Source organism: Triturus cristatus, chromosome 4_2 (genome assembly GCF_964204655.1).
Source record: "Triturus cristatus chromosome 4_2, aTriCri1.1, whole genome shotgun sequence".
Taxonomy (NCBI): Eukaryota; Metazoa; Chordata; class Amphibia; order Caudata; family Salamandridae; genus Triturus; species Triturus cristatus.
Window position 1 is genome coordinate 468,138,854 of NC_140586.1, and position 24,556 is coordinate 468,163,409.

The 24,556-nt window shown below is 42.6% G+C and overlaps 1 protein-coding gene across 4 annotated transcripts in view; it reads left to right on the forward strand.

Annotated features, from left to right (window-relative positions):
- LOC146834561 (vitellogenin-1-like) overlaps positions 1-24,556 on the forward strand; it is a 977,187-nt gene that overhangs the window by 880,590 nt on the left and 72,041 nt on the right. For all 4 annotated transcript variants that reach the window (XM_085601961.1, XM_085601964.1, XM_085601963.1 and 1 more), the window contains one exon: positions 18,001-18,159. In XM_085601961.1, coding sequence (XP_085458087.1) covers positions 18,001-18,159 — 159 coding nt within the window. The remainder of the gene's footprint in view (positions 1-18,000; positions 18,160-24,556) is intronic.

Sequence of the window (24,556 nt, forward strand, 5' to 3'; positions counted from 1 at the left end):
GAGCACCTAAAAGATCAAAGTGCCAACCGCAGGCATCTAATCATGCGAGATCGAGGCAAAGTCAAAAACTATGGATGACTCTGATGGAGGGAAGTTTGAATACATGCGGTCGATTGGGCCTGGTCACAGCTTATCTTCAGACTTAAAAGCAATATTGAAGAAAAGTGTCTGAGAAGGTACAGTTCAGCAGGGCAAGGCAGCTGGCGGTATCCGAGGAGGAGGCACTGTTTTCGGAGTTTCGTGGACCAAGTCCCAGTTAAAGATTCTCAGTTCGGACTTTGTCACTTTTTTCCAAGTCAAAAATCTCCAACAGAGATGAAGCTGCAGTCAGTTGACAAAGAGGATACATTGGACTGCATACCCCTTCCGAGAGGAGCTGCTAAACAGGACTAGCTGCTGTTGAGAAGTCAGGACGACCGCCGATGCACCTTGGCTGGATCAGAGAGCAGGTAGGTCTCAGGCTTCTGTTGGTTCTCAGGCCCCTTTTACATGGACATTTTCTAAGTCCCAAGTTCTACTTTTTGGCTGTTCAGACACCGATAGCACTACTTCTAAGGGTCCAGGTTTGGTGGAAAACCACTTGGAGGGCAGAACTCACTTCAGGCACGTCCCAGGTGTGGATTCAAGGTTTTTGGAGCTTGTTGTGTCTCTGTAGCTCAGAACAGAAGTCCAGACAAGTTTCCTTTGGAGTCACTCTGGTACCCTTGGATCAAGCAGCAAGGCAGGCCTCAAGCAGCAGGGCAGTCGTTTGAGGGTTCAAGGTAGGCTTGAAGCAGCAGGGCAGTCCGCTGCTAGCCATGGGGCAGTTCTCTGAAGTACAAGACAGTCGTTCTGGGGGTCCTCTGCAGTTCCAAGAATGAACTGAAGAGTTGCCCAGGTTATACCTGGTGCCAGGCTTTGAAGTAGAAGAAACTTCTAGACTTCCAATAACATCTGGTCTGGAAATTTCCGTCCTCCCCTTACCTGGGTCCAAGTTGTTAGAAAGTAATCCTTTTGCCTTGTTCACCTCCTTTTTTCGCTAAATGATACTGGTGGAACTGACCCTCACTGTGCCCTGGGCTCACCTTGCAGACCCAGGCCAGTGCTATGTTTAAAACACGGCACATCTATAGGGCACACTAGGCATTAAGGCACCCTTACAATTGGCCTGATAGACTCTATATCCCTAGTAGGTAACATGGCAAGGGGGATTAATCTGCCTATAAGCCCGTAGTAGATAAGAGGGCATTGAGATTTAGAAGCCCCGCAGATTTTATGCACATTGCATGGCTGTCTGTCATTTTAAATGAAGGCTTGCCTTGCAGACTGCCTTTAAAAGTTAATTCGTACAATTGGCATGGCCTAACCTATAAGTCCCTAGTGGATAATAGGGTACGGAAGTTTAGAGGCCAGCAACCTATGCTGCACTTGCATTCGTGTACTGTTGAGTGCCTGAGGTAATTTTAAAAGCAGCCCTGCTCTGCAGCACTGCTTTTAAAAGTAAATTGTGTTGAAACTCGACTTTGGTGGTCTGGGCACTTAAGAAGTATTAATTTACCTTATGTTTATGTATTAGGTACCCCCAGGGTATCCCCTAGGTGTCCCAGGGGTGGGGGGGTCATGTAACTAGAGTGCAGCCTCATTTTTCCCTATTTTAGATACATAGGCTAACCATGTTTTATGCAGAGAAAAATATTGCTAGGAATGGAGGAATATATCATTCAAGGACTCACAATATTGCTTTTGATGAATAGAACAACTTGCCACTGTTGAATTTATCATAACTAGTACAGATGGAAAGTTATAGAACCTTCTCTTTTGTAAGCCAAATCCAGCCTTCTAATGGCGTCTACTGATTGGTCAGCCTTAAAAGGCTTAGACAGGCTGCTTTGATAAGATGATGAGTGCCCTGCCAGGAGCAGGGGTTCTATGATGGAGGGAGCTCTGCAGCTGAAGAAGATGCCACACTTTGGAAGGAATTGTCATGCTTTTGGATGGCACCCAGCATTTCATTGGACAGAGGTGCCTCCTGCTTGTTGCCACAGAACACTGAATAAATATCTGGGAGCTGCATAGCCTCTCATGTCTGCTGCCTGAAATTACAAGGACAAGAAGAAGGACTGCCCTGCTGGAATCTGAATTGCACTTGGGGTTGGTGGAGCTCGCGGATTTGCACTATGCGGAAATCCGTGGAGTTGAATAAAAACTCAGTGGAATTCTACAGAGCTCCACTCTGCCCTATGTGACAGTAGTGAGACTGAGATTTCATTTGGTGTAACTATCTGTACAGTGGAGAGGGCATCTCTAGCAGTCACCACCATGTAACAAGTCGACTAGGCAGAGAAGAACAAAAAGTACGAGAAGTGATGGGAATTTTCTGCCTAATAGGGAATGCTACAGTGGGAATGCAAATACTTTGAATCCATCTCTATGGATCAATTACTTGCGCAATTAAATTAAACATCCTTTATATTACGGTCTCTGAATAACAGATGTGACGCAAAAGGACGAAACGTAAGTGCTGGGCTCACCTGGTGGGATCTTAAATTTGGCTGGCAGCTGGAACGTAGGCAGAACTTTGGTCGACAAGGTCTTCGGGGCAGGCCTCCTGTGGGAATTAGTGGCCTTGTGCTGCTGATCGCCACCAGCCATGTTTGTCATCCTGATTACCAGAACTGTCCCAGGTTGGGACTGCTGTAGCAAGGGCACTTATGAGTAGCTCGTGGAGCTGACAGAGAGAGCAAAGCAGTGCACAAAGGGAAACCAGTAACACTTTGGGGTGGGGCTGCTGGTGCCTCAGGAGTCTCGGGCTCAGAGTGGTGGCAGGCTGGAAAAGTGCTGCTGGGCTTGGTCAAGCGCATACAGCACCCACAAGGCTTCCTGCTCTTGGCCATCAACAGGCACGCTCCGAGATCAGGACAGCCATAGCATACGGCATGCAGCAAATGAAAGCCTGGTGCCGTGTCTCACCACATCGCTCATCACATGTATTCTCCCCACCAGGCAGACACCAAGCTACAACCAACAGCCACTTATGTAAGCACAAGTCAGCGTATTGCTGCTGGTGCTGTATCAGCCATGCTTAGTCCATACGACATTCACGCAGGTGCCCAGGTGTGAGGTCACATGTCTGGGTATTTAGCATTCTGATTGGGTGCGAGGGTTACTCACTCCTAGGAAGAAGGAGTGTAGTGAGAAAATGGGTACAGAGAGGCAGAAGCTAGAAGTGTTCCTCAGTGAGTGAAAATTCACAGATGGGCCAGAGCCAGTAAACTCCGCTACACAGCAGCACTGAGTTTTTGCTGAACTTCGCGCTCTGCTTGGAGGGGACAAAACTTCACAAACTCTGCCAATGGAGCAGAGCTCACTGTTCACCCCTATTTTGAACCCAAAGGCCCTGCTCTCTAAAATGATTGCGATGCTGCACAATTTGGTACTACAGCCCTTGGGAATGTGCCTTGCTCCGAGAAGGATTAAGGAGTGGACTCCCTGCAAGCTGCAGGTTAACTGAGCACACCTGCATCTTCTCCACTAAGAGCACTCAGCCTGTAGTATTTCCAGTGACCTTTTAAAGACTTGGAGAGGTGCATTGTGGGAATTGGAGTCCAGACCTTCCAGAGACCATCCAGGAGACTCCAGACCTTTTAGATTTGTGTTTTGGACACTTTGAACCCACAAGGAGACCTTCAGGAAGAATCTCCTGAACTTTGAGGACGTTTGAGAACTTTTGGGAAAAAGCTCCATAAGGTGACCGACCCAAACGGGAGAGGTAAACCAGTCTCCTTCAACCACGACCCGGCTAGGATTTCAGGTTTGTCCCTCTGAAGGCTCCAGAGCTCTGGACTTCCAGGATTTGCCCGGGGCCTTGAGGATACTCAAGCTGGCAGACACGTTTCTAATCCGGCCTGCTGAGGAGGGTCAAGGGCCATCAGAAGATAAAGCTCCTTAAACATTTCTAAGTGTGAAGGTGAAGTTTTGACCCGGGCCTCCTGCTTAGGGTATTCGAACAGGTCTCCATCGCGGTTGGCCTGAAACTTTAACTTTGTCCCGGTGAAGTGCGACCAGATGTTCCAGAGTGGCGCCATAGGTTTTTAAGCACTGTAAAGTGGTTAATCTTTAGAAATTCACATTTCTTGTTCCCTACATTGGAGTTTTGTTGTTTTGGTTTTTCTTTGTTCATAAAAGTATTTACTATTTTTATAAATTGGTGTGGGATTTTTATTGTGTGCTGTGTCTTGATGTATTGGTGTTTTTAATTGCTTTTCACTCCTGTCTCCTAAGTTTGGCCTGACTGCTTGTTGTCAGCTAACAAGGGTTGAGCAAGAGGCTAATTTACTGAGACCTTTACTGGACCCTATACTGTGTTAGTGAACCTATTGCTAGTGGTAAGAGCATACTTACCCCTACCAATAACCCACTTTCCAACACAAGTGGTCTAGGGTGACAATAGGCTGGTGTCATGTGCTTTGTGAGTGTTCTTAAGGCAGTCCCTTTGAATTGTAAGTGGGGCAAGGAACAGCTCTGCCCCTCCCATCCTGGCAGCATGGCTAATCAAGCCAACATCTTCTTCGCTTTTGTCTTACTGTCTAGGAGGAATACACAAAAGCCAACTGCCACTGTCTTCACGGTCATGTGACTTAGAACACAGGCTGCAGGCACCAAATGGTTAGGGCAAGAAAATGCCAACTTTCTAAACATGGCATTTGCAGAATTTTGACTTAAAATCTGACTTTGCCATTAAAGATGATTTTTTATTACAATTCTTTTAAGCCCAAACAAGGTATTCCTAACTGTTCTCAATCAAAGGGCAGCACTATAAATGTAATAAGGTAGCCCAATGGTATCCTATGGGAGAGATAGGCCTCGTTGTTGTGTAAGACGAATTTTGAAGTTTGTCACTACCAGGACATGTAAAACTTAAAAGCACTTACCCAACTTTTTTAATACAATGCACCCTGCCCTTTGGGCTCTTTACGGCCTACCTTACAGGTGACTTATATGTATTAAAAAGAAGGGTTTAGGTCTGGCAAGAGGTTTATCTTGACAGATCAATTAGGCAGTTTAAAATTGCACACAGGCTGCAATGGCAGAACTGTGTGCAAGTTTTAAAGGCCTATGTAAATGGGTGGCACAATAAGTGCTGCAGGCCCACTCTTAGCATTTAGTTTCGTGACTTAGGGACATATTGTACCACATTACTGTAAATTAAAGGTGCTAATGAGATGTAGGCCAATTTTACCATGTTTAGAAGAGTGAAGAGAGGCACTTTACAGTGGTTAGCAGTGGTAAAGTACACAAAATCCTCAGGCCAACAGATGTGAATTTCAGAAAACAGGAGGGGATAAGGTAAAACATTTCAATTTTACCCCGCTGAGAGGGTCAAGTCCAACACAACTCCTCTCCAGCCAAAAGCCAGGGTAGACCATTCAATGTCTTGGTGGGTTTTTGGAGGTAGACCATACCAAGGCTTGCAGATCTAACACAGACACGTCCTCTCCTTTTATCTCTCTCTAGCAGGTTCCAGCTTTCTTCTTATGTGATGGGTTTTATGTCTTTCTCTTCTCAGTCTTTCTGTTTTGTGTATTTTAAACTCTCTTCCTACCAGTAGATGTCTGATGCTGAAAAAAAAAATGCTGACTCCAAATATAAATTTCAAGTGGCCCCAGCCACCAAAAACCAGATCAAAGTATGTACTGGTTTGAAAGGGGATAGAATACCTACGAAATGTGTACCAATTCACATTGAGACTTACAGAGCCCAATGTTTACAATTTTGTAATTGTGGAAAAGCTAAGGCTGAGCTTGCACAGTTTCTAAGGAATATTTTGGGAAATGTTTGTGCATTGCAAAGGTACATTAAAGTAGATGTGTAAATCCCTAATGACTTTCACTCTTTTTTCGGGCCCCAAATACAGTAGGTGGGTAGTGCTTAGTTGCACAATCTAATTAATATGACATCTCATCAAATTTCAATTTGAGTCACTAAGAGACAAATTCACAAAGCAATTTGTGTGAGGAAATTCAATATCCATAATAGGCCTCGGCAAAAATGTGTTTACGCCAGAGTAATCAGAAGAATTTCGGTAATTCTGCATCACTCTTTGAGACGGAATTACCAGTAATAATGCAATTACTCCTCTTTGAGTGATTTATGAGTAATTTGGAGAGAAAAACACTGCTGCAAGAGCACATTTAGCAAGCTTGAGCAGTTCTGCTGCATTTTCCACAAAATGCATCCTTGCGTCCATTTTAGACATTGGGGGCTTTTGGGTACTAAGAAATAGCAGTAAATGCCTGTTCAAGTTAAGGAAAAATCCTACGGCATTATCACATTTAGCTAGCACAAGCAGTTGCTCATGTTCGCTATTCATGTTCTTTTGCATTTAGAGCTAGATCTTAGTGCCAAATACATCTTTATGTTTATTTTAGATGTGAGGGGGCATTTTTGGTTTTAGGAATAGCGCTACATGCAGAATCACTCTTCTCGTATAATTCACATATAATCTCACTGAATACTTAGATAATTCCGTGTGATTACACTACACAGAATTACACGAGTTATGCCCACATCAAATCCATACACAAATTGCTTGATTTAAATATAGACACAAAATATGAGTTTACACTTAAATACATTTATTCACATGGACTATTACAAGTGTAATATTAAGTGGTATTGAATCTGTTTACATGAGAAAATAGTGATAGTTCTAGCTCTGACATGCCTGCAATGTTTCTGCACACCATCACTCTCACTCTGGAAACCGGTAGAAATGTACTCTTGTGAATGACAGGAGTACATCAATTTCCTTGGCATGAATGGGTGAGGAACACTTCCCAAAATTAGCAGTGCACGGGGAATTATTTTTTTCCTAAAGGAAAAATATTTACAATGCAAATCATGTCATTGGTATTAATGGTGCACATAAGTGATTAAACACAATTGCAAAAATTAATTTGGCGCCAGATCAACCGCAGCCTACGTCGCCTCCTCCAGTCAGTATGTAGCTCTTGAATGACGTGCTGATACATAAGATATCTTGCACCAGCTTATTTTATTTATACAAGAGAAACAATTCATGTGGATTTTTTCTGGTAGCCAGAAAGAAAATGAAGAATGTAGAATATTTTCTTCAAAATATGTGAGCCAGCAGAATCGATTAAAAATTAAGTGACTCATGCCAGTACCAAGCAAAATTGGTATGGTCAGTGTGCATCCATCATTTGCGATTAGGAGGGTACGTTACTTTGCAGGTACGCAATTACAGCAAAATTCAGAGTTCTCAACATCAGAATGAGGAATGTTGCGTAAAATGTGTGTTCTTCCCTGTTCAGAGATGTACAAATTTACGACATGTGCTATTAGCCCACATGTTTTTTGCCTGATTGCCTAAAATCTTGTACAAAAACCCACGTGGAGCGCAATTTTCATCCAATATGCAATTGTTCCACTAAAATGGGATTAGCACCTACATTGAGGGCCCATGTAACAAGCACCCATGAGTTGTACTTGCATATGTTGTCTAATATATATGAATGACCATTTATCTTCTATGTCAATGAATGCCTGGAAAAGTGTCTATGTTCTTTTCCCATACAATGGAAGTATACAAGCACTACCTTGGGTAGGAAAAACTAAAAAGTAAATTTGTGAAGAAAGGGCCTTTGTTCAAGCCACATCCAGGTCAGATATGCCATACTTGTAGGGCGATTTGTCGTTTGGATATGCTTGGCCACGCCATCTCATCATCAGAAGAGTCAATGTAAAATGTATAAATAATTCGAAGGGCCTTGCTGAGGCAATAAGGAATGATATCTACTTTACAATTGCATACCTCATCATGTTCCTCTACTGCCAATGAACAAGCCAAGCCTGAATTCTTATTTTGGATCAATTAGCAGGACATGCATGCACTTAACAATGAATAGTTTGTTTATACTCATGACAAACTAGCCTTGCTCCGATGTTTAGGGATATCAAATGATGGCACCGGATTCACATTTTTAAGATGACAAATTTTCAATACCTGTATATTTGCACTTAAGCATTTTGCACTGCACATTCCTAGGTGTAGTGCATTACCTGAATGGGAAAATATAATCAGTTTATTTTGGGACACCGAAAGACATCATGTGGCATATGCATTGACAGAAACAACACAAATGTCAGACAATCCACACTGAAAACTACCAAGTACTTATGGCATCAACACTAAAATGATCATGCAGTTAATGGGATAAACAACATAAGGTCCAACCCAAAGTGGAATAAGATAGTAAAAAACGTAGTAACTAATTACCACTAAAAGGTTACAAGAAAAATGGCACAGCCACTTTTGATTAATGCCAATGGCGGCATCTATTAAAGTAGAAGTCCCAGTGGTCCTATGAATTTCCTTGAAAAATTGAAAAATATGGGATATTTTTTGTCACTATGAGTTTATTTAGAGGAAAATGATGAACTAATAGACTGGGCTCCTTGCGGATGCCGACAGCATACGATCGAAGATCACACCAGGTAAATATGATATTCATGCTCTGACTTTTCTTTGCATCACTTTTTCCTCCCGCAGCAGTGGTTTCTATATCGTAATCTGAAGCTCAGTTTGGATAGGGATCGACAAAATCAGATCGACGGCATGATGAAATCCGCAAAGGTGAAATAAGGGTAATTTTGTCAGCCAGAGTACAATACATAGTCACTGGATACTCTGGGAGGATACCTCATTTAGCTCTCTTGTTGTGGATTTCACAAATGTCAGATATTTAAGCGGCTGATGCCCACAGAGAGAGCATAAGAGCTGGGCCTCAGAGATACCTTTCAGAAGACTTTAGTGAAAAGTGCTTTAACCAGTGAAAATGCTTTCAATGGCACCTAGCGCCAGAGATTTACCAGAAGACTGCACATCTCATCAGGTTGACAAATTAACTTGTTTTTTGAAGGCAGGGTGATGGGTTTCATCTGAGAGGGTGCCCATGCATAAGCAGAGCCCCCTCTGCAGCCTTTGGAACCTTTTTCCCAGGGTTGTTTGTGATGCAGCCAAACCATGTACTCTTAAGTGGATTATAACCAAACGGTAAATGCTAACTTTGGAATGGCTGCATGGAAACATGTCATGTTTGGTGTCAAACACCTTGCAATCATACCCCCACACCAGTAACTGGTGTGGGAGTATGATCCCACCCTTCTAGAGGGAGAGACATGACAGCACCAGTATACCCGGTACCAGCTTAACAGACCCTGGCATCACAAAATGGATGCTGCCAGCCACAGACATGAGTCTGCCCTCCTGCTGCTGGACGAAACACCGGCAGGGGAGGCATGGACAATAGGTTTGCTGTCACAGGGAGGTTTCACCACCTCCCAGACAGGCTTTAGTGTATTGGGGCTGAGTGGGTGCACTCCAAGAGTACTTTGAAGTCAGCATTGGGGGCACATTTGGTGTCCCTGTGCATATCCAGCTCAAACCAGTTGCAGGGTCTACCAGACCCTGCTGTGGGGTGAAACTGGACAAAGGAAATGGGTGTAACCACCCCTCTTTCCTGACCCTCCCATAGGTGGGTGTCTAGAGTTTGTCGCACCACTTCCTTGGGTATAAGATAGGAACCCCTGGCCACTGGATATTAGATTTACCTGGACGAAACTCTGATACATAATCCTGGAACTTCAATGATCTACAATGAACTAGATGACTGAAGAATCTCCCTTGGAGTAAAGGAGTTACTCCACTGCAAGGCAGGCACCAAAGACACATCTGACCAGTTTGCATCTCCGAAGCTCATGAGGACTCCAATGAATTTTGCAACACAGGAGGTGGGTTTTTGTGGTCTTGGGGGTTGATCAGTGCCCACAGCAAGTCTGAGGCCCCTATCCCTCGTGGCGACCGTGCCACCCGGACCCCTGGACACCACATCACTTTGCAGAAGCATCAGCTTTCCAGCAACTCCTGCAGCTGAGCTTTGGGCTACTTGTAGCCCTGACCCCGAGCAGCAATTCCACTGAAGATTGCCTGCCTACACTCCACGGGTGTTAAGTGAGCTGGCCCTGTAAAGACAAGTCTAAGTGTGATTGGGCTTACCTAGTTACTCCAGACGTGCCCTGACTCTCCATTGCTTGGGGAGTTCCCAGGACCTTGTTGGTCCGCATCGAAGCATCTTTTCTCTTCCTGCATGGGTTGCTGCTGTCAAGGCTTGTTGTGTTCAATCCAAGTACCAACACTGCAGCACTCGACATCCTTTGTGGGACAGCTCGAACCTAACTCCTGGTTGTCATCGACGCCTCCTGGTCCTCGTGGCTGTAGAGTCAAGCTTCACCTCTTCGCACCTGAAACACCCGACATCGGTGGGCATTCGTCTATCGTGCCCCTGGTCACTAGCAAGTGACCCAGACTCTGTCCCCTCTGCTTTCAGGTTCTTTTGATCTTCAATCCAGGCTTGGATCGCACCGGACACTTTTCTTCTTCCCGGCAGCAGCACTTTGCAGCAGATCGCCATTGAAATCAATGACGATTCCCGACACCATTTGACACCTATGCACCCGGCTTCCCTGGGTGAGGTAACTCGAATACTCCGGTGCTCCCTAGGGTGCTGGCCCTAGAACCCCCTAAGTCTAAAGGGGTTTTCTCAAAGTCCTCTCCTAAGTGTCCTTAACTTCTAAAATTCCAACTGCGACTTTCCCATAGAATAGTACGGGGCTCGCGCCTTTGTTCTCACACTGCATGCGTCCCCCATGTGTCTCCTGTGTCACTGCCTTGGGTGGTTTCTTGGGTTCCCAGCGATTCTACGTGCTCTAGGCACTGTGTCTAGTCAAGACGTGGTTCTTATACCACTTTCTTAATATATGGTTTGGTTCACCCCTAGGGCCCATTGTATATTGTGCTATTTACTGTCATTTTAGAACTGTATTATTGTGTATCTTGGACTCTAATCTCATAATGAGATTAGTAGTGAGTGTTTAGAAATAAATACATATATTTTATATATTCCTTGTGTGGTTCTCCTTTCATGTAGTGATTCAAGAGGTTATAATCTGGTAAACCCAGCTGCTTTACACTCCTTCAAGACTTAGGGGCCGATTACGATCCTGGAAAAACCCGGTACAAACCGTGGGTTGGAGCGTTTTCTCCGTCCGACTCGTACCGGGTTGTAAAACTTTACAAACATGCAATTACGATTCGTACGGAAACACCATTTCCGTACGAATCGGAAAAAAGACCAACCGACAGAAAAATACATACAAATGTGATCCGGGACACCGCGGACGTGACGTCCGGACGGAGTTAGGCATGTTTTTACGTACCAGCAATTACGATTCGCACCGACTGCAGTCCGGATGGGAATATTTCTACGGCACCCAAAAAGTGCCGGAAAAGCTAAGTACACGGCGATGCGAGCTGATTAGGGGGCCCGGTACGTGCCGTACCCCCCCCGTATGTACGGAGCGTACCCCCAGCCCCCCGTATGTACGGGGCGTACCCCTGTACCCCCCCGCCCCCCGTATGTATGGAGTGTACCCCCCAGCCCCCCGTATGTACGGGGCGTACCCCTGTACCCCCCAGCCCCCCGTATGTACGGAGCGTACCCCCCAGCCCCCCGTATGTACGGGGCGTACCCCTGTACCCCCCAGCCCCCCGTATGTACGGAGCGTACCCCTGTACCCCCCAGCCCCCCGTATGTACAGAGCGTACCCCCCAGCCCCCCGTATGTACGGGGCATACCCCTGTACCCCCCAGCCCCTGTATGTACAGTGCGGACCCCCAGGGGGTATGCTCCGTACATGCGGGGGGCTGGGGGGTACAGGGGTATGCCCCGTACATACGGGGGGCTGGTGGGTACGCTCCGTACATACGGGGGGCTGGGGGGGGGTATGGCGCGTACCGGGCACTTGTTTGGACATCTCCATGGATGCTATGGGTGTTCGCTCCGGACGGTCTTTTTTCCATGCAGTTGTACAATCGGACGGATGGGACGGATCGTAATTGCGCATTGGGACTTCAGTTTTCCCATTTGTACGTAAAAATGTCCGGGGACCTGTCGGAGACTTTTCCCGACCCGAGGACGTGTGGGGGAATTTTCCCAATGCGATTCGTATGGACTTTTTCCCATACGAATCGTACTTGGCAGTTTGTATGGCGCTTTTACCATTTGTACGGAAAAAAGTCCAGATTCAATTGGGTTGGGGAAAATTTTTCCAGGATCCTAATCGGCACCTTAGTCTGAAGGCTGCTGTCCATAGTTACCACTAGGATAGCTTTCAATAAAGGTTGACTTTAAACCTATCATCAATAAGGGTTGTTTGGACTGGTACAAGGTGCCCACTATAACTAGTGGACAGTATATACCAGACCAACTTCTCACAGTGATGGCATCAAGGTCACTCCACAGGCTGCTTCACATCCTGAACTCGCACCAGGTGTTTTCTGGTCCGACGCAGAAACTTTCCCAGTAACGCACATGATTTTCCAAACAAAATCGCACAGTGACCTCACCAATGGTTCCCAGACTCCTCAGCAGGGCAGGGGATTACAGAACTACAGCATTAACCTTCACAATAAAGCAAAGCACCAGACCTTGGCATGAAGAAAAGCACCATAGGTGTTAAACCAAGTGAAGAACCAGACACCTCAGAATCAGGTGTAGCAACCAGAAGGAAGGCTTTGATGTCCCTGAGTCTTCTGAAACAGGAGGCAGCACACGCAAGACCTTGGAGAGTCCTTCACAAGCAGGATACCACAGCAGGGTAAAAAGAGTCAGTCCTTTTCCTCCACCACATACAGAAGCAGCAACCGCAGGCCAATTCACCCCTCACATCAGAAAAGGTAGCACTCCTCACGCAGTCCTTCCGCTCTTCTTCTTGGCAGGGTCTTCTTGTCCCTTGAAGTAATCTAAAGTCCTGGGGTTTTAGGTGTAATTCTTATACCCCAAAATGTCATTGTTCTCTTTGTATAAATTTCTCTGAACCCAGTCCGAACCAGTCCTATCCTGCCTGGAGCAGAATGACCACAGGGGGCATTGTGAAAAAGGAGACATAGCCTATTCTGGTGCCAGCAAAATTCCTCCCACCACTCTAAATGCAGACCAGGTCTATTCAGCCCTGCAGTGAGTCACCCAGGCAAGGCAGGGCACACCTCAACTCCCCTCAGTGGATGTCTAGAGTGAATGCACACCCCAGCTCCTGTTACTCAAACACCAGATGCTGAATGCACAAACAGCCAGAGGCACACAGAATGGTAATGTAAGAAAAAGCCCACTTTCCAAAAGTGGCATCTTCAAACACAGAATTTAAAAAACACCTTTACCAAAATGTGCATTAATAAATTCTGAGTTCAGAGAGCCCAATATCAATTTTTCTATTGTGCCCCTAATGCGAGTTACACATGTAAAAATGTTACGGTAAACACCCAAAATATCGATTCCAAAATATCGACTGCCCAGATTATCGAAGTTAAAATATAGAGTGGACAGAATATCGACTCTACAAAATATAGATAGGTCAGAATATCGAAATTGGGGTACAAAATATCGATTACCAAAATATAGACCTTAAAAATATAGATTACCAAAATATAGACCTTAAAAATATCGAATACCATAATATCGAATTTTAAAATATAGATTACCATAATATCGATTTTTTTTTTGTGTTATGTATGGTAGTATATGTGTTAAAATGATGTATTATTGTTGTAATGTATGTTTAATTTATTTAAACAAATGAATGTTATGTAATTTAATTATTGCGTAATTTAATTCCGTAGCGGGTTGTGGGTTTATAGGGGAATAGGGTGGGAAGTAATTTAATTATGGTTAATTAAATGTTAATTATATTTATATGTTTTGATAATTAATTATTAATTGGTAATTTATTTTTATTAATTGGTAGTTAATTTATATTAATTGATTAATTGATAATTATGTTAATTGTATTTGTTATTAATAGGAGCGGGTTGTGGGTTTGTAGGGGAATTGGGTGGGAAGTAAATTAATTGTAATAAAGTAAATAATTAATTTTTTATTTATGTGTATTGATAATTGATAATTAATTTGTAATTGGTAATTAATTATTATTAATTGGTATTACATTTTTATCAATTGATAATTAATATTTTTAAATGGTAATTAATTGTTATTAATTGGTAATCATTTTTAATTAACTTTTTATCAGTATTGATAATTAATGTCATCTTATATTTAATTTAAATCATTACTTTCCCTACTTTTGCACTCTCTGGAGTGGGAATAGTAATTGTTACCTCTACGCTATCCAACGATTTCCCTACTGTTGCACTGTTTGGAGTTGGAATAGTAATTTTTACCCCTACGCTATCCAACGTTTTCCCTACTGTTGCTCTCACTGGAGTGGGAATAGTAATTTTTACCTCTACGCTATCCAACGCTTTCCCTACTGTTGCACTCTCTGGAGTGGGAATAGTAATTTTTACCCCTACGCTATCCAACGTTTTCCCTACTGTTGCACTCACTGGAGTGGGAATAGTAATTTTTACCTACACGCTATCCAACGCTTTCCCTACTGTTGCACTCTCTGGAGTGGGAATAGTAATTTTTACCCCTACGCTATCCAACATTTTCCCTACTGTTGCACTCACTGGAGTGGGAATAGTAATTTTTACCCCTACGCTATCCAACGCTTTCCCTACTGTTGCACTCTCTGGAGTGGGAATAGTAATTTTTACCCCTACGCTATCCAACGTTTTCCCTACTGTTGCACTCACTGGAGTGGGAATAGTAATTTTTACCCCTACGCTATCCAACGCTTTCCCTACTGTTGCACTCTCTGGAGTGGGAATAGTAATTTTTACCCCTACGCTATCCAACGTTTTCCCTACTGTTGCACTCACTGGAGTGGGAATAGTAATTTTTACCTCTACGCTATCCAACGCTTTCCCTACTGTTGCACTCTCTGGAGTGGGAATAGTAATTTTTACCCCTACGCTATCCAACGTTTTCCCTACTGTTGCACTCACTGGAGTGGGAATAGTAATTGTTACCCCTACGCTATCCAACGCTTTCCCTACTGTTGCACTCACTGGAGTGGGAATAGTAATTTTTACGCTCTCAGTATCCAACAAAATCTTGACTTTTTAAAATTACTTATATTATATTTACATTTTAAGCTCTTTTATATTATATTATGTATGTTTTATTTAATTGTTTTTAATATTTAATTAATTTTATATTATTTTTAATACATTAAAAAAATCGATATTTTGGCTAACTATATTTTGACAGTCTATATTTTGGAATCGATATTTTAGTACTTACCTGTTTGTAGATAGGGAGTCGATATTCTGTCCCTCGATATTTTAGTGTCGATTTTTTGTATAGTCGATATTTTGTCCCTCGATATTTAGTCACTGAACCAAAAATGTTACAGTGCGGCCCTAATAATAAGCATATGGGACAGGTGGCTTTCAATAGTGAAAAACGAAATATAAAGTATTGCACTATCAGGACATGTCACACACACCTGTACATGTCCTACTTTTCACATACACTGCACACTGCCCATGGGGGTACCTTGGGCCTACCTTAGGGGTGCCTTACATGTAAGGAAAGGGAAGGTTTAGGCCTGGCAATTGGTCTGGCAAGAGGTTGTACTTGCCAGGGCAACATGGTAGTGCACAACTGCACACGCAGACACTACAGTTGTAGGTCTGAGACACATTTACAGGGCTACTCATGTTTGTGGCACAACCAGTGCTGCAAGCCCCCTAGTAGCATCTGATTTCCAGGCCCTGACACACACTGTGCACTTTTCTAGGGACTTAGCAGTAAATCAAATGTGCCATATGCACTATAGCACTGATTAGCAGTGTTAAAGTGCCCAGATTCCTATAGCCAACAAAAACAGGGTCAGAAAAATAGGAGGCAAAGGGCAAAATGTTTGGGGATGACCCTGTAGAAAGGCCCAAATCCAACATTTCCGACTGTCACATGGGAGTCTGCTGGCCTCTGGCCCCCTGCAAGGTGGTTTGAGTGGTTTGAAGGAGAGGGAACAAAAGTGCCTTGGCTGGGAGGAGGTGTGTCCCACTGACAGGATGGCCTGAAAGAGGTGCCCTCTATCTGCACAAACCTTGAAATGGGCGTCTCTTGTTACAGCCAGATGTAACTCACAACTAGGCCTATTCCTGTCATTGTCCAAGAAACTGTAGTGGCACCAATTCCAGTTGGGAAAAACCTGTTCTAGAACTGGTTTGCAGGGGAAGTCTTTTCATTTTCCTAGTTTGTACCCAGAGCTCTGCACAGGGAAAGAACGGTTCTGCCATGTTGGTTTTAGGTAGAGTGGGGCCCTGTCGGATAGTTTACAGTAAATCACCTAGGAAGCAATGCAAAGGTGACACTGGGCATAAATGTTGTCCCCTCACTACCTTCTTCAGAAAATGCTGGACCCGTGGAAGACAGAAGTAGAATTGCACCTGCTGTTGAACCTGTGGAGAGAAAACCTTAGGGCAGGACCTGCTCCCATCTTAGGCCCAGGACAGAAGAGTGGACTCCAAGGGCAAGTTGCTTACCCTCCTTTTTGGCTACATGAATACAAAACCTACAAGAAAGCCAAATCCCTACTGAACCCAACCTGGACCCTGCTGGTTGCTTCTTGGCGATTGTGTCTAAACCCAAATGGTGTCCAAATTACCGTGGCCCCTTGGCTTATGTTAGAGTGCACTCTTCCCCCTAACAAAAAATTGCAAGACTGGACTCTTAGAAACCTTTTCTAAACATTCTGGAAAAAGAACCAGAGATAACCACTGGACTGCAGTCTCTGACATCAAACTGTTGGTCAAACTCAACTTTCTTGTTTGCCCCTCCGAAAAGATCCCAACATCTAGAAAGATTTTTAAGTCCACACAAAGAAGAATTCACTGAGACCTGGTCCCTGTATCCAGCTCATGCTCCATCGTGGTGGGCCTTAACCTTTGACTTTGACCTGGTCTAACTCAACCAGATACCCACGGTTGGTGCATTGCACTTTCTGGCACTAGAATAATCCAAAACTTTGAAAAATCATGTATGTGGTTCCCTACATCAAATGTTTGTCATTTTTTAGACTATTTGTTCATCAAATTAATCTATTTTTTTAATGGAGTGCGATGTTTATTGTGTTGTGCTTTCTACTTTTTAACTGTTTAGCTACTGATAAACACTTTACAATGTTCTCTTAAGTGAAGCCTGCCTTTTCTGTGCTACATCTGGCAAGGGTTGAGCTCAGCTTGAAATGTTGAGACCCCCTTGGACCTGGTAGGGAAAAGTGCCTTTATTACTTGAAGAGGACTACTATCCAGTTCAACTAATAATCCACTTTCTCACATTGGGTATAGGTCTCAAACCTAACCCACACTCTGGATGGAGACAGCTGTTTCAGGACTGGCCGCTTTTAATCCCAACTCAGAGCTGCTCTTACCTTCAGTGGCAAATACTACTTTGGGCAGACTTGTGTATAATAGTAATGCTAGCTACTTACAGTGTACTATCTGTTGGTATTAATGCCTTTGTCGCCTGTGTTAATTGTATCTATCAGGCAGTATTCTCTGTGCTCTGGTGAGTGGCATCTTATAACTTCATATTGTTTGCCATGTACGTCTGGTGTTATAATTTCCACTGTTTCTGAAAGGATGCTCGTATTGTGTCATATGCTTACAGCAGATGACTGTGAATATGATTATTATTATTCCAATTTACATTGCTAATTCCAAACTTAGTTTCTCACTTCACTGAGACAATTTCTGATAATTATAATCACGATGTCAAAGTTTTAAATTCAAGACCTTATGTCATTGATAGAATGGAAAACATTGTCTGGCATATTATATTTATAATTCTCAGGGATTTTAACCTTATTAATATGTCAAGATTTTTCATTGCAACCCGAGATGCAGGAAAGGATTACATGAATAATTAAAGGAGTCTCTCACAAGATTTGCATGAAAACGCATTTGAAAGGTTTTGAACAGTTTAACAAAATAACATGACCCTACACTTTCTTCGTACATTTTTCTTGCACTAGGTTGCAACTTTAATCCCCAGTTTGTTAAACTGGGAACCCATCACGACCATGAGGAGGAAGTGACGTGCTACTCAGTCGAGCCAGTGCTACAGTGCCTGAATGGCTGTGTCCTACATAAAACATTTCCAGTCAAAGTTGGATTTCATTGCTTACCAAAAGGTACTGTATATAGGATGTAGATGGATCCCATGACGAAAAAGCCCACTTGCTTGACCTGTGGTTCATTTATGTCTAAAAGTATTTGCTATACTTATCACAGATAATGACATAACTTTATTTCAATGGGGAATGTATGATATTCCATTTGTGTTTGTTGTCTGGAAATGGTCAGGATTGACAGCGCAGTTGATGTTGGACAATTATGTGAGACTCACTAGAGAGAGGCTTTAGCTCTGCCTACGTGCTGGGAGCCCAGAAAACATGTGTTGATTGGGCAGGAGTTATATGCTTCCACAAATAAATTGCATGTCCTCCAGCAGCTGTGATCATTTTGTTTCTTCATCCAGCTGACTAAATGTGAACTTTCAGGAGCACACACTTGACACTGGAATGCTATTAAAGTGTCTTAGAAAACTAGATAATTTATAAAGTATGTGTTTTTTCTCTGGCAGCAGCACACATGGTAGGAGTGCAGTCATTACCCTCCGTGACTTTTTAGATGTGGTTAACAGTGGAAATGTTATTTGACCTTTCAACATAAACTTGATCAAAAATATAACTTAGATATGCAAATCAGGCCCACTGGGTTTTTATGAATAGTTTATGCAAATCACTTTCAACTATACATAAACTGTAATACAATAGCATTTAAAGTAATGCTGTACTAGGTAAATGCGTGGATCATTTCTGGCTTTGCAAGTATTGATTGCAATCTGTACAGTTTGGAGGTGCAGAAATTACATCATATGCCTCGAATAATTTTAGACCTCAACATTCGCAATCGTGATGTCAGATCGTGATTTCAGGTATTGGAATGTAATTAAATGTTGCACTGCTTGACACCTGCTTGTGAAAGAGTCTCAATAATACTGGAGATGTTTTTGCTGCAAAACTATGTCTAACAAATCTTTAAAAGTTAATAATGTTTTTCTAGAAACACTGTTAAAAGCTGCATTCCTTTAAAGCAGAATTTTTAAAAAATGTGTTGGTCTTGTAGCAGATTTTTTTTTGTTTTTTTAGGTTGACCATTCGAGACCTCTTGTATATACTTTAGAATATACTTATATGTGTATGTACTCTGTGGACTCCGGAGATTGTCTGCTTCTGCTTAGGGACTTTTTTTCTGTTCAACTGCCTCTATTTAATTGTCTTGATAGAAAACGACCAGTAGAGGTCAGTAAAATACCAGAATTGCTTTCTGCTTCTTCAACTGCCTCTATTTAACTGTCTTGATAGAAAATGACCAGTAGAGGTCAGTAAAATACCAGAATTGCTTCCTGCTGAGGGACTTTCTTATTTTTCTGGCAACTGCCTTTATTTAAATTTCTTGATAGAAAAAAACCAGCAGAGGTCAGTAAAATACCAGAATCATTTTAACATGCTCTAGATTCCAGTCCATAGATATTGTCTTCCATGAGCACCCGTAGACAATAATTTTTTATTTAATCTTGTATTTTCAGTGATATGACCACCGAAGGCCCTTATTTTATATTAAAAACAGAGCTTTGGACTATACCATTTTCACTGAAAGGCAATATTTCTCTCCATGTGTTCCCATACCTGGCATGTCACGCAGTTTGGTGCTTATTTTCCCTCCATGTTAAAGAACAGTAGAATTGGCAGCACCCAGGCTAATAGCTAAATACATATAAGGTCCCAAATGCGAGACCGATTGCAGTGCAAATACTTGTTTCTACAGGTTAACATCCACAGATTGCATGCTATCTAAAAACAAAACTCTGTTCATTATATTCCTAAAATCCTGCATGGAATATCGACCTTGACTTATACTTCAAGATTTTCCTCCTTTATTTCTTCTGAATGGCCATATCTTTCTTTTTCCACCTTCTCCATGCTTCCTCCTCAGTAAAGGGCATCGCTGTCTAATTAGTATATCATTCTTCGAAGCCATACCTCTGCAAACTAACAAAGTGTCTGTTAATTCCATCAATTATTGCTTCTCACTTTGACCATAAAGAAACTGGCATAAATAAATGGAATGGTTTCCTTCAGTGCACAAGACGTATCCCAATAAACAATGGACTAACCACTAATTTGGGTTTAGGAGTAGTGTGCTAATTGGCATAAAGTGCTTCAACACCTCATATGGAGTAATAAGTACTATATAAACGCAATTTGAATACAATTCAATCATCCAGATTTTCAGAACCAGAGTGCTGAAGGCCTACAATACTGCACCCACCACCACAGGAGGGTCACACTGCCATATCCCACAAAAACTTATATTTAACAAATTACATCTAAGAGAGACCAAAAAGACCAGCATTGCGTTTACTGTGCACTGTGTCACAGGAAAACAGAACGGAGATCGCAAGTGCTATTGATAGAGATCAGGGTGTGTATAATATTCCCACTACCACAGATAGAGTAATCTCACAGTTACACGCACATACATTCATCATACGCTAGGGCCCATTTCACTAACATACGCTCAAATACTCTACTAGCAATAAACCTGTGGAAAGAAAACTCCTAGTCACCCTGCATCTATATCGAGGTCGATAAGACCTGGTTATTGAGACTGTCCATAAACATAATCTATACAACCTATACGGCAATAATCAAAATATAATTCACAATAATTGACAAGAAATAATATCCAACACCATGTTCAAATTATATTGCTTTATCTGAAATTAGTCAAGTGAAACCATCAAGCAGAATAAATCATTTTTCTCATAGTTACCTATTCTAGCTAAATGTCAGAACGGGTCAGGACAAGTCTCTCAGTAAAGTCTCTCAAGACGAAGTCCCTTCAGCATCAATCCTCAGCAGCGCAGATTCGGTACGCGGCAAAGGCAAATGGCAAGTGGCAAAACCCTCTCTAGGCTAACAATTCTTATACTGAATCAAACAAAAGAAAGATACATAGAAAAGTTGTAATGTCCGCTGGACCGCTGAGCAGAGCGAGAAGGAAAGGATGTAACATTGCTACATTCGAAAATCTCCGCTCAGGAAAAATCACAAAATAAAGACTACGGAACAGGAACCAAGAATCACAAATGTATCTTGTTAGTTCTACTTCTCCTCGGCAATGAGACCAATGCTCCGAGTCTTTCTCTAAGGCTCCTTTGTTTTCCCAAGGCTGCCAAGGACGTTCCATTTCACTCGAAGATTACCCCGGCTGCTGATGTCCTCACGGAAAATTTCACAAGGCAAGCAAGGACTGTGGTCAGCTGACTTCAGGACCATATTCAGCAGGGCTCTCTTCCATCACAGTTTTCTATTTTCAAATCGAGGCCAGGCTTACAAAATCGGCCATCTTTAACTAGGCCACCATAGGCCACAATAGACCATCTTAATTAAAAGAAACAAAAACAACGTTACCACAGCATAGTGATTAAACAGTGTTAACCCCACTAATACCCTTATGTGTATGCATCTATCTAGCACTTGCAACATAGAAAAAGCATTAATTCGGAAAGCGTTTTGTGCTCAAAAATAAACAGCACATAGCAACGTTTAAACATGAAAACACGCACGTTATTGTTAAACAGCACATTTATGCGCACCCACGTGTAACTCTCTCTTATTAGGACAAACGGATTGATTAATATAAACACACTTGCACAAGACAAATAATTAATTATTAGTAATTAGAAAATTAATATGACAAATAGACATGCCAGAGCTTCAAAAACCAGCGAATTTTCAAACAGAAAACTCTGCTCCAGCAATATATCCTGTCACATGTGCAACTCATTCAGTCTGGTTTTCTTTGCATGCTGAGACTTGTAGTCCTGGAGCTATAATGATAGCCTACCACTAAAAGTGCCACAGGCTAATAAAAAGGTAGCCTTCCTTGTGTTTCTATGAAGGGGATGCAGCAGTTGGAGAAGAGATATCAGTGGTCCTGTAAAGTGAATTATTTGCATTTCACACTTGGGATCACAAATAACACATTAGGTGCTCTTTTTTCAACTTGCATGTAAATAATCGTACAAACACCTGTTAGCCTACAGCTGTCAGCTGTCAGTTCCCACTCCCAACCCCCCTCCCTCCCCCCCCATGCAGTGATGAGACCCAAACGGAGGAACCTGGGCATAGAATGCTGGGCTCCTCTGACACTAATTCACCCCTCATTAAACCCATCTGAAGTAGGCACTCTCATGAAAGGTACTTTACTAGCTTCTTCTGATCAGTGGAATAATTGCATTATACAGATTGAACGAAGGGAGGTTTTTCCATTGATGTAGTCAAATAGTCCGAGGATGTGGTGGTTGAAAGTAGAGGTGTGGCAAAGGGAGAGGATGTGAACTTGTCTGGATAAATACAGTCATGGGTGGAGTTGCGGATTGCTAGTTAGTGAACAGGCATGGTCTGTTAATAAGGTCAACCAGGCAGGGGCAGGGCTAACTCCAATGCCATTCATTTACTCCAGCCTTTTTCTATGCTATCACGAGGGAAGTGGTGCAACATGGAGTAGAAGAAGAACTGCTGAGGGGCTGAAAGCAAAAGTAAAATGTAAATATTGTGTTCCACTTATGGTTCTCATACCTCATTTAAGGATGGGGAGCCACTGATGGATCACAGATTGTGCATCTGTGCATCTCAATCACAGTCAGTAGCCCATTCCTAACAGGCCTGACACTTTTACTGCATCCGGAGGCTTCTCATGTTTAGTATAAACCTCCCTATGCAAATTTTCCGTGGCCATTTCTGTGTAGCATACCATGGGTTCGAAAACTGACTTATTCACGAAAGGATGCCTATTCAGAGTTGTTTACGAAAAGTATATTTTTTTATATATCTTCCACCTCATTCTGCAGATGACCTACAAATTCGCCCCAGATTGCCCATATTTTTATACCTCTTACCCCAGGATCATTTAGGCTTAAGTCAAGTGTGCAGACAAGGGTGGGAAATGCGTGACAAACGATTTGTGATTGCTGTCAAAGTTAACAGTGCACATATTTTCACATTTACACATGGAAAAACCTCTAGGAATGATTTTTTTTTAGTATTAGCATACGCAAGGGATAACTATGCGACGGTGTTTCACTCCAGTGCTGAACATAACTCTCCCTCTTAAAATCTTTTCAGGAGCGGAGAAGGGGACAGGCGGTGTCTTATAAAATATTGATTTGTCTTCATATGCCCATCAGGGGTTTGTAGCAAAGAAGCCTAGGCCCTCTTTTTGAGGAGCCCCATTAATTTTGGCATGGCAGATAAGTCTCGTGATCACACATATTTAACAATTATTGGTTTTGTGATTAATACCAGCAGCTCAAGCCTGGCGATATTTATCAGGGAAAACACCCAGCGCCTCATTTACAAGAGGGTAGAGCGTCACTTACTTTTAATGATGCGTCGGTGGTGCAGGCCTCTCAATCATATCTATGAGGCCACGCAAAGCCTCCCTGCGTGGCTTCTCATGGCCTCTTAGATAGGGTGTGAGGCAACGCAGCACAAGTTGCTGCGTTGTCTCACACTACGTGGGTGAAGCATGCCATAGGCATTGCAGTGGGTGTTCCCTAACAAGTCCATGGATTTTGACACAATATAGCATAAATCTAGGGATGCATCAAAACCATACACCTCCCCAAGGATGGCGCAATGAGGAGAAATAACTTTATTCCTCCTTGTTTTTTCCTCTTTCTATGTGGGCTGCATTCTGCATTCTGCAACACACATAGAAATAGGAAAACGCCTCCATTGATTGTTTTTGTGCAGGAAGGGACACCATTCCAACAACTCAGACACCCTTGCACCATGGTGCAAGGATACCTGCGCTGCCGCAAGGCAGCCATTTGTACATCAGCACAGTAAAAGAGGGCAGGAATGCGCCATATCTCAGAGATACGGCGCATTCCCGTCCTTTTCTTTTGACTCAGGGCAGTGCAGCAAATTGACTTATTGCACTGCCCAGCATCAAAATCTTGTAAATGAGATACTCTGTATTTACTGAAACATGAAGATTTTGGAACAGTAAGAACCCAAATACACGTTATTCCCAAAAAACATCATAATTGGCTGGTATATATTGCACACGATACATTTTAGCTCAGCACAATAGAAGGATTTTATCACCTACAATAAATATTACACCTTTCACCAGACTGCTTGTAATGAGAGCCTTGGAAGGAAGAACATGCTTCAGTTTTATACAGGTTCTAGACCAGGCAAACACAATGTTTTGTATTTAGATTGGGTTTCTTGATAGTTCATATGGATAAGGTGGAATTTTTAAAGGTCTTCACATGTCAAATATTCACGGTTGTTCAAAAGTATACTCTTTGGGTCTTTCTAAAAAAATACTTGGGCTATTTGTTTTTTGAATTCCCAATGTTGTTTACTTTTAAAGTTCCCCATACCTTAATCATACCTTAACCAGTCTTATTGCGAGAAAGTCATCCTTTTTACCCTGATCACCCCC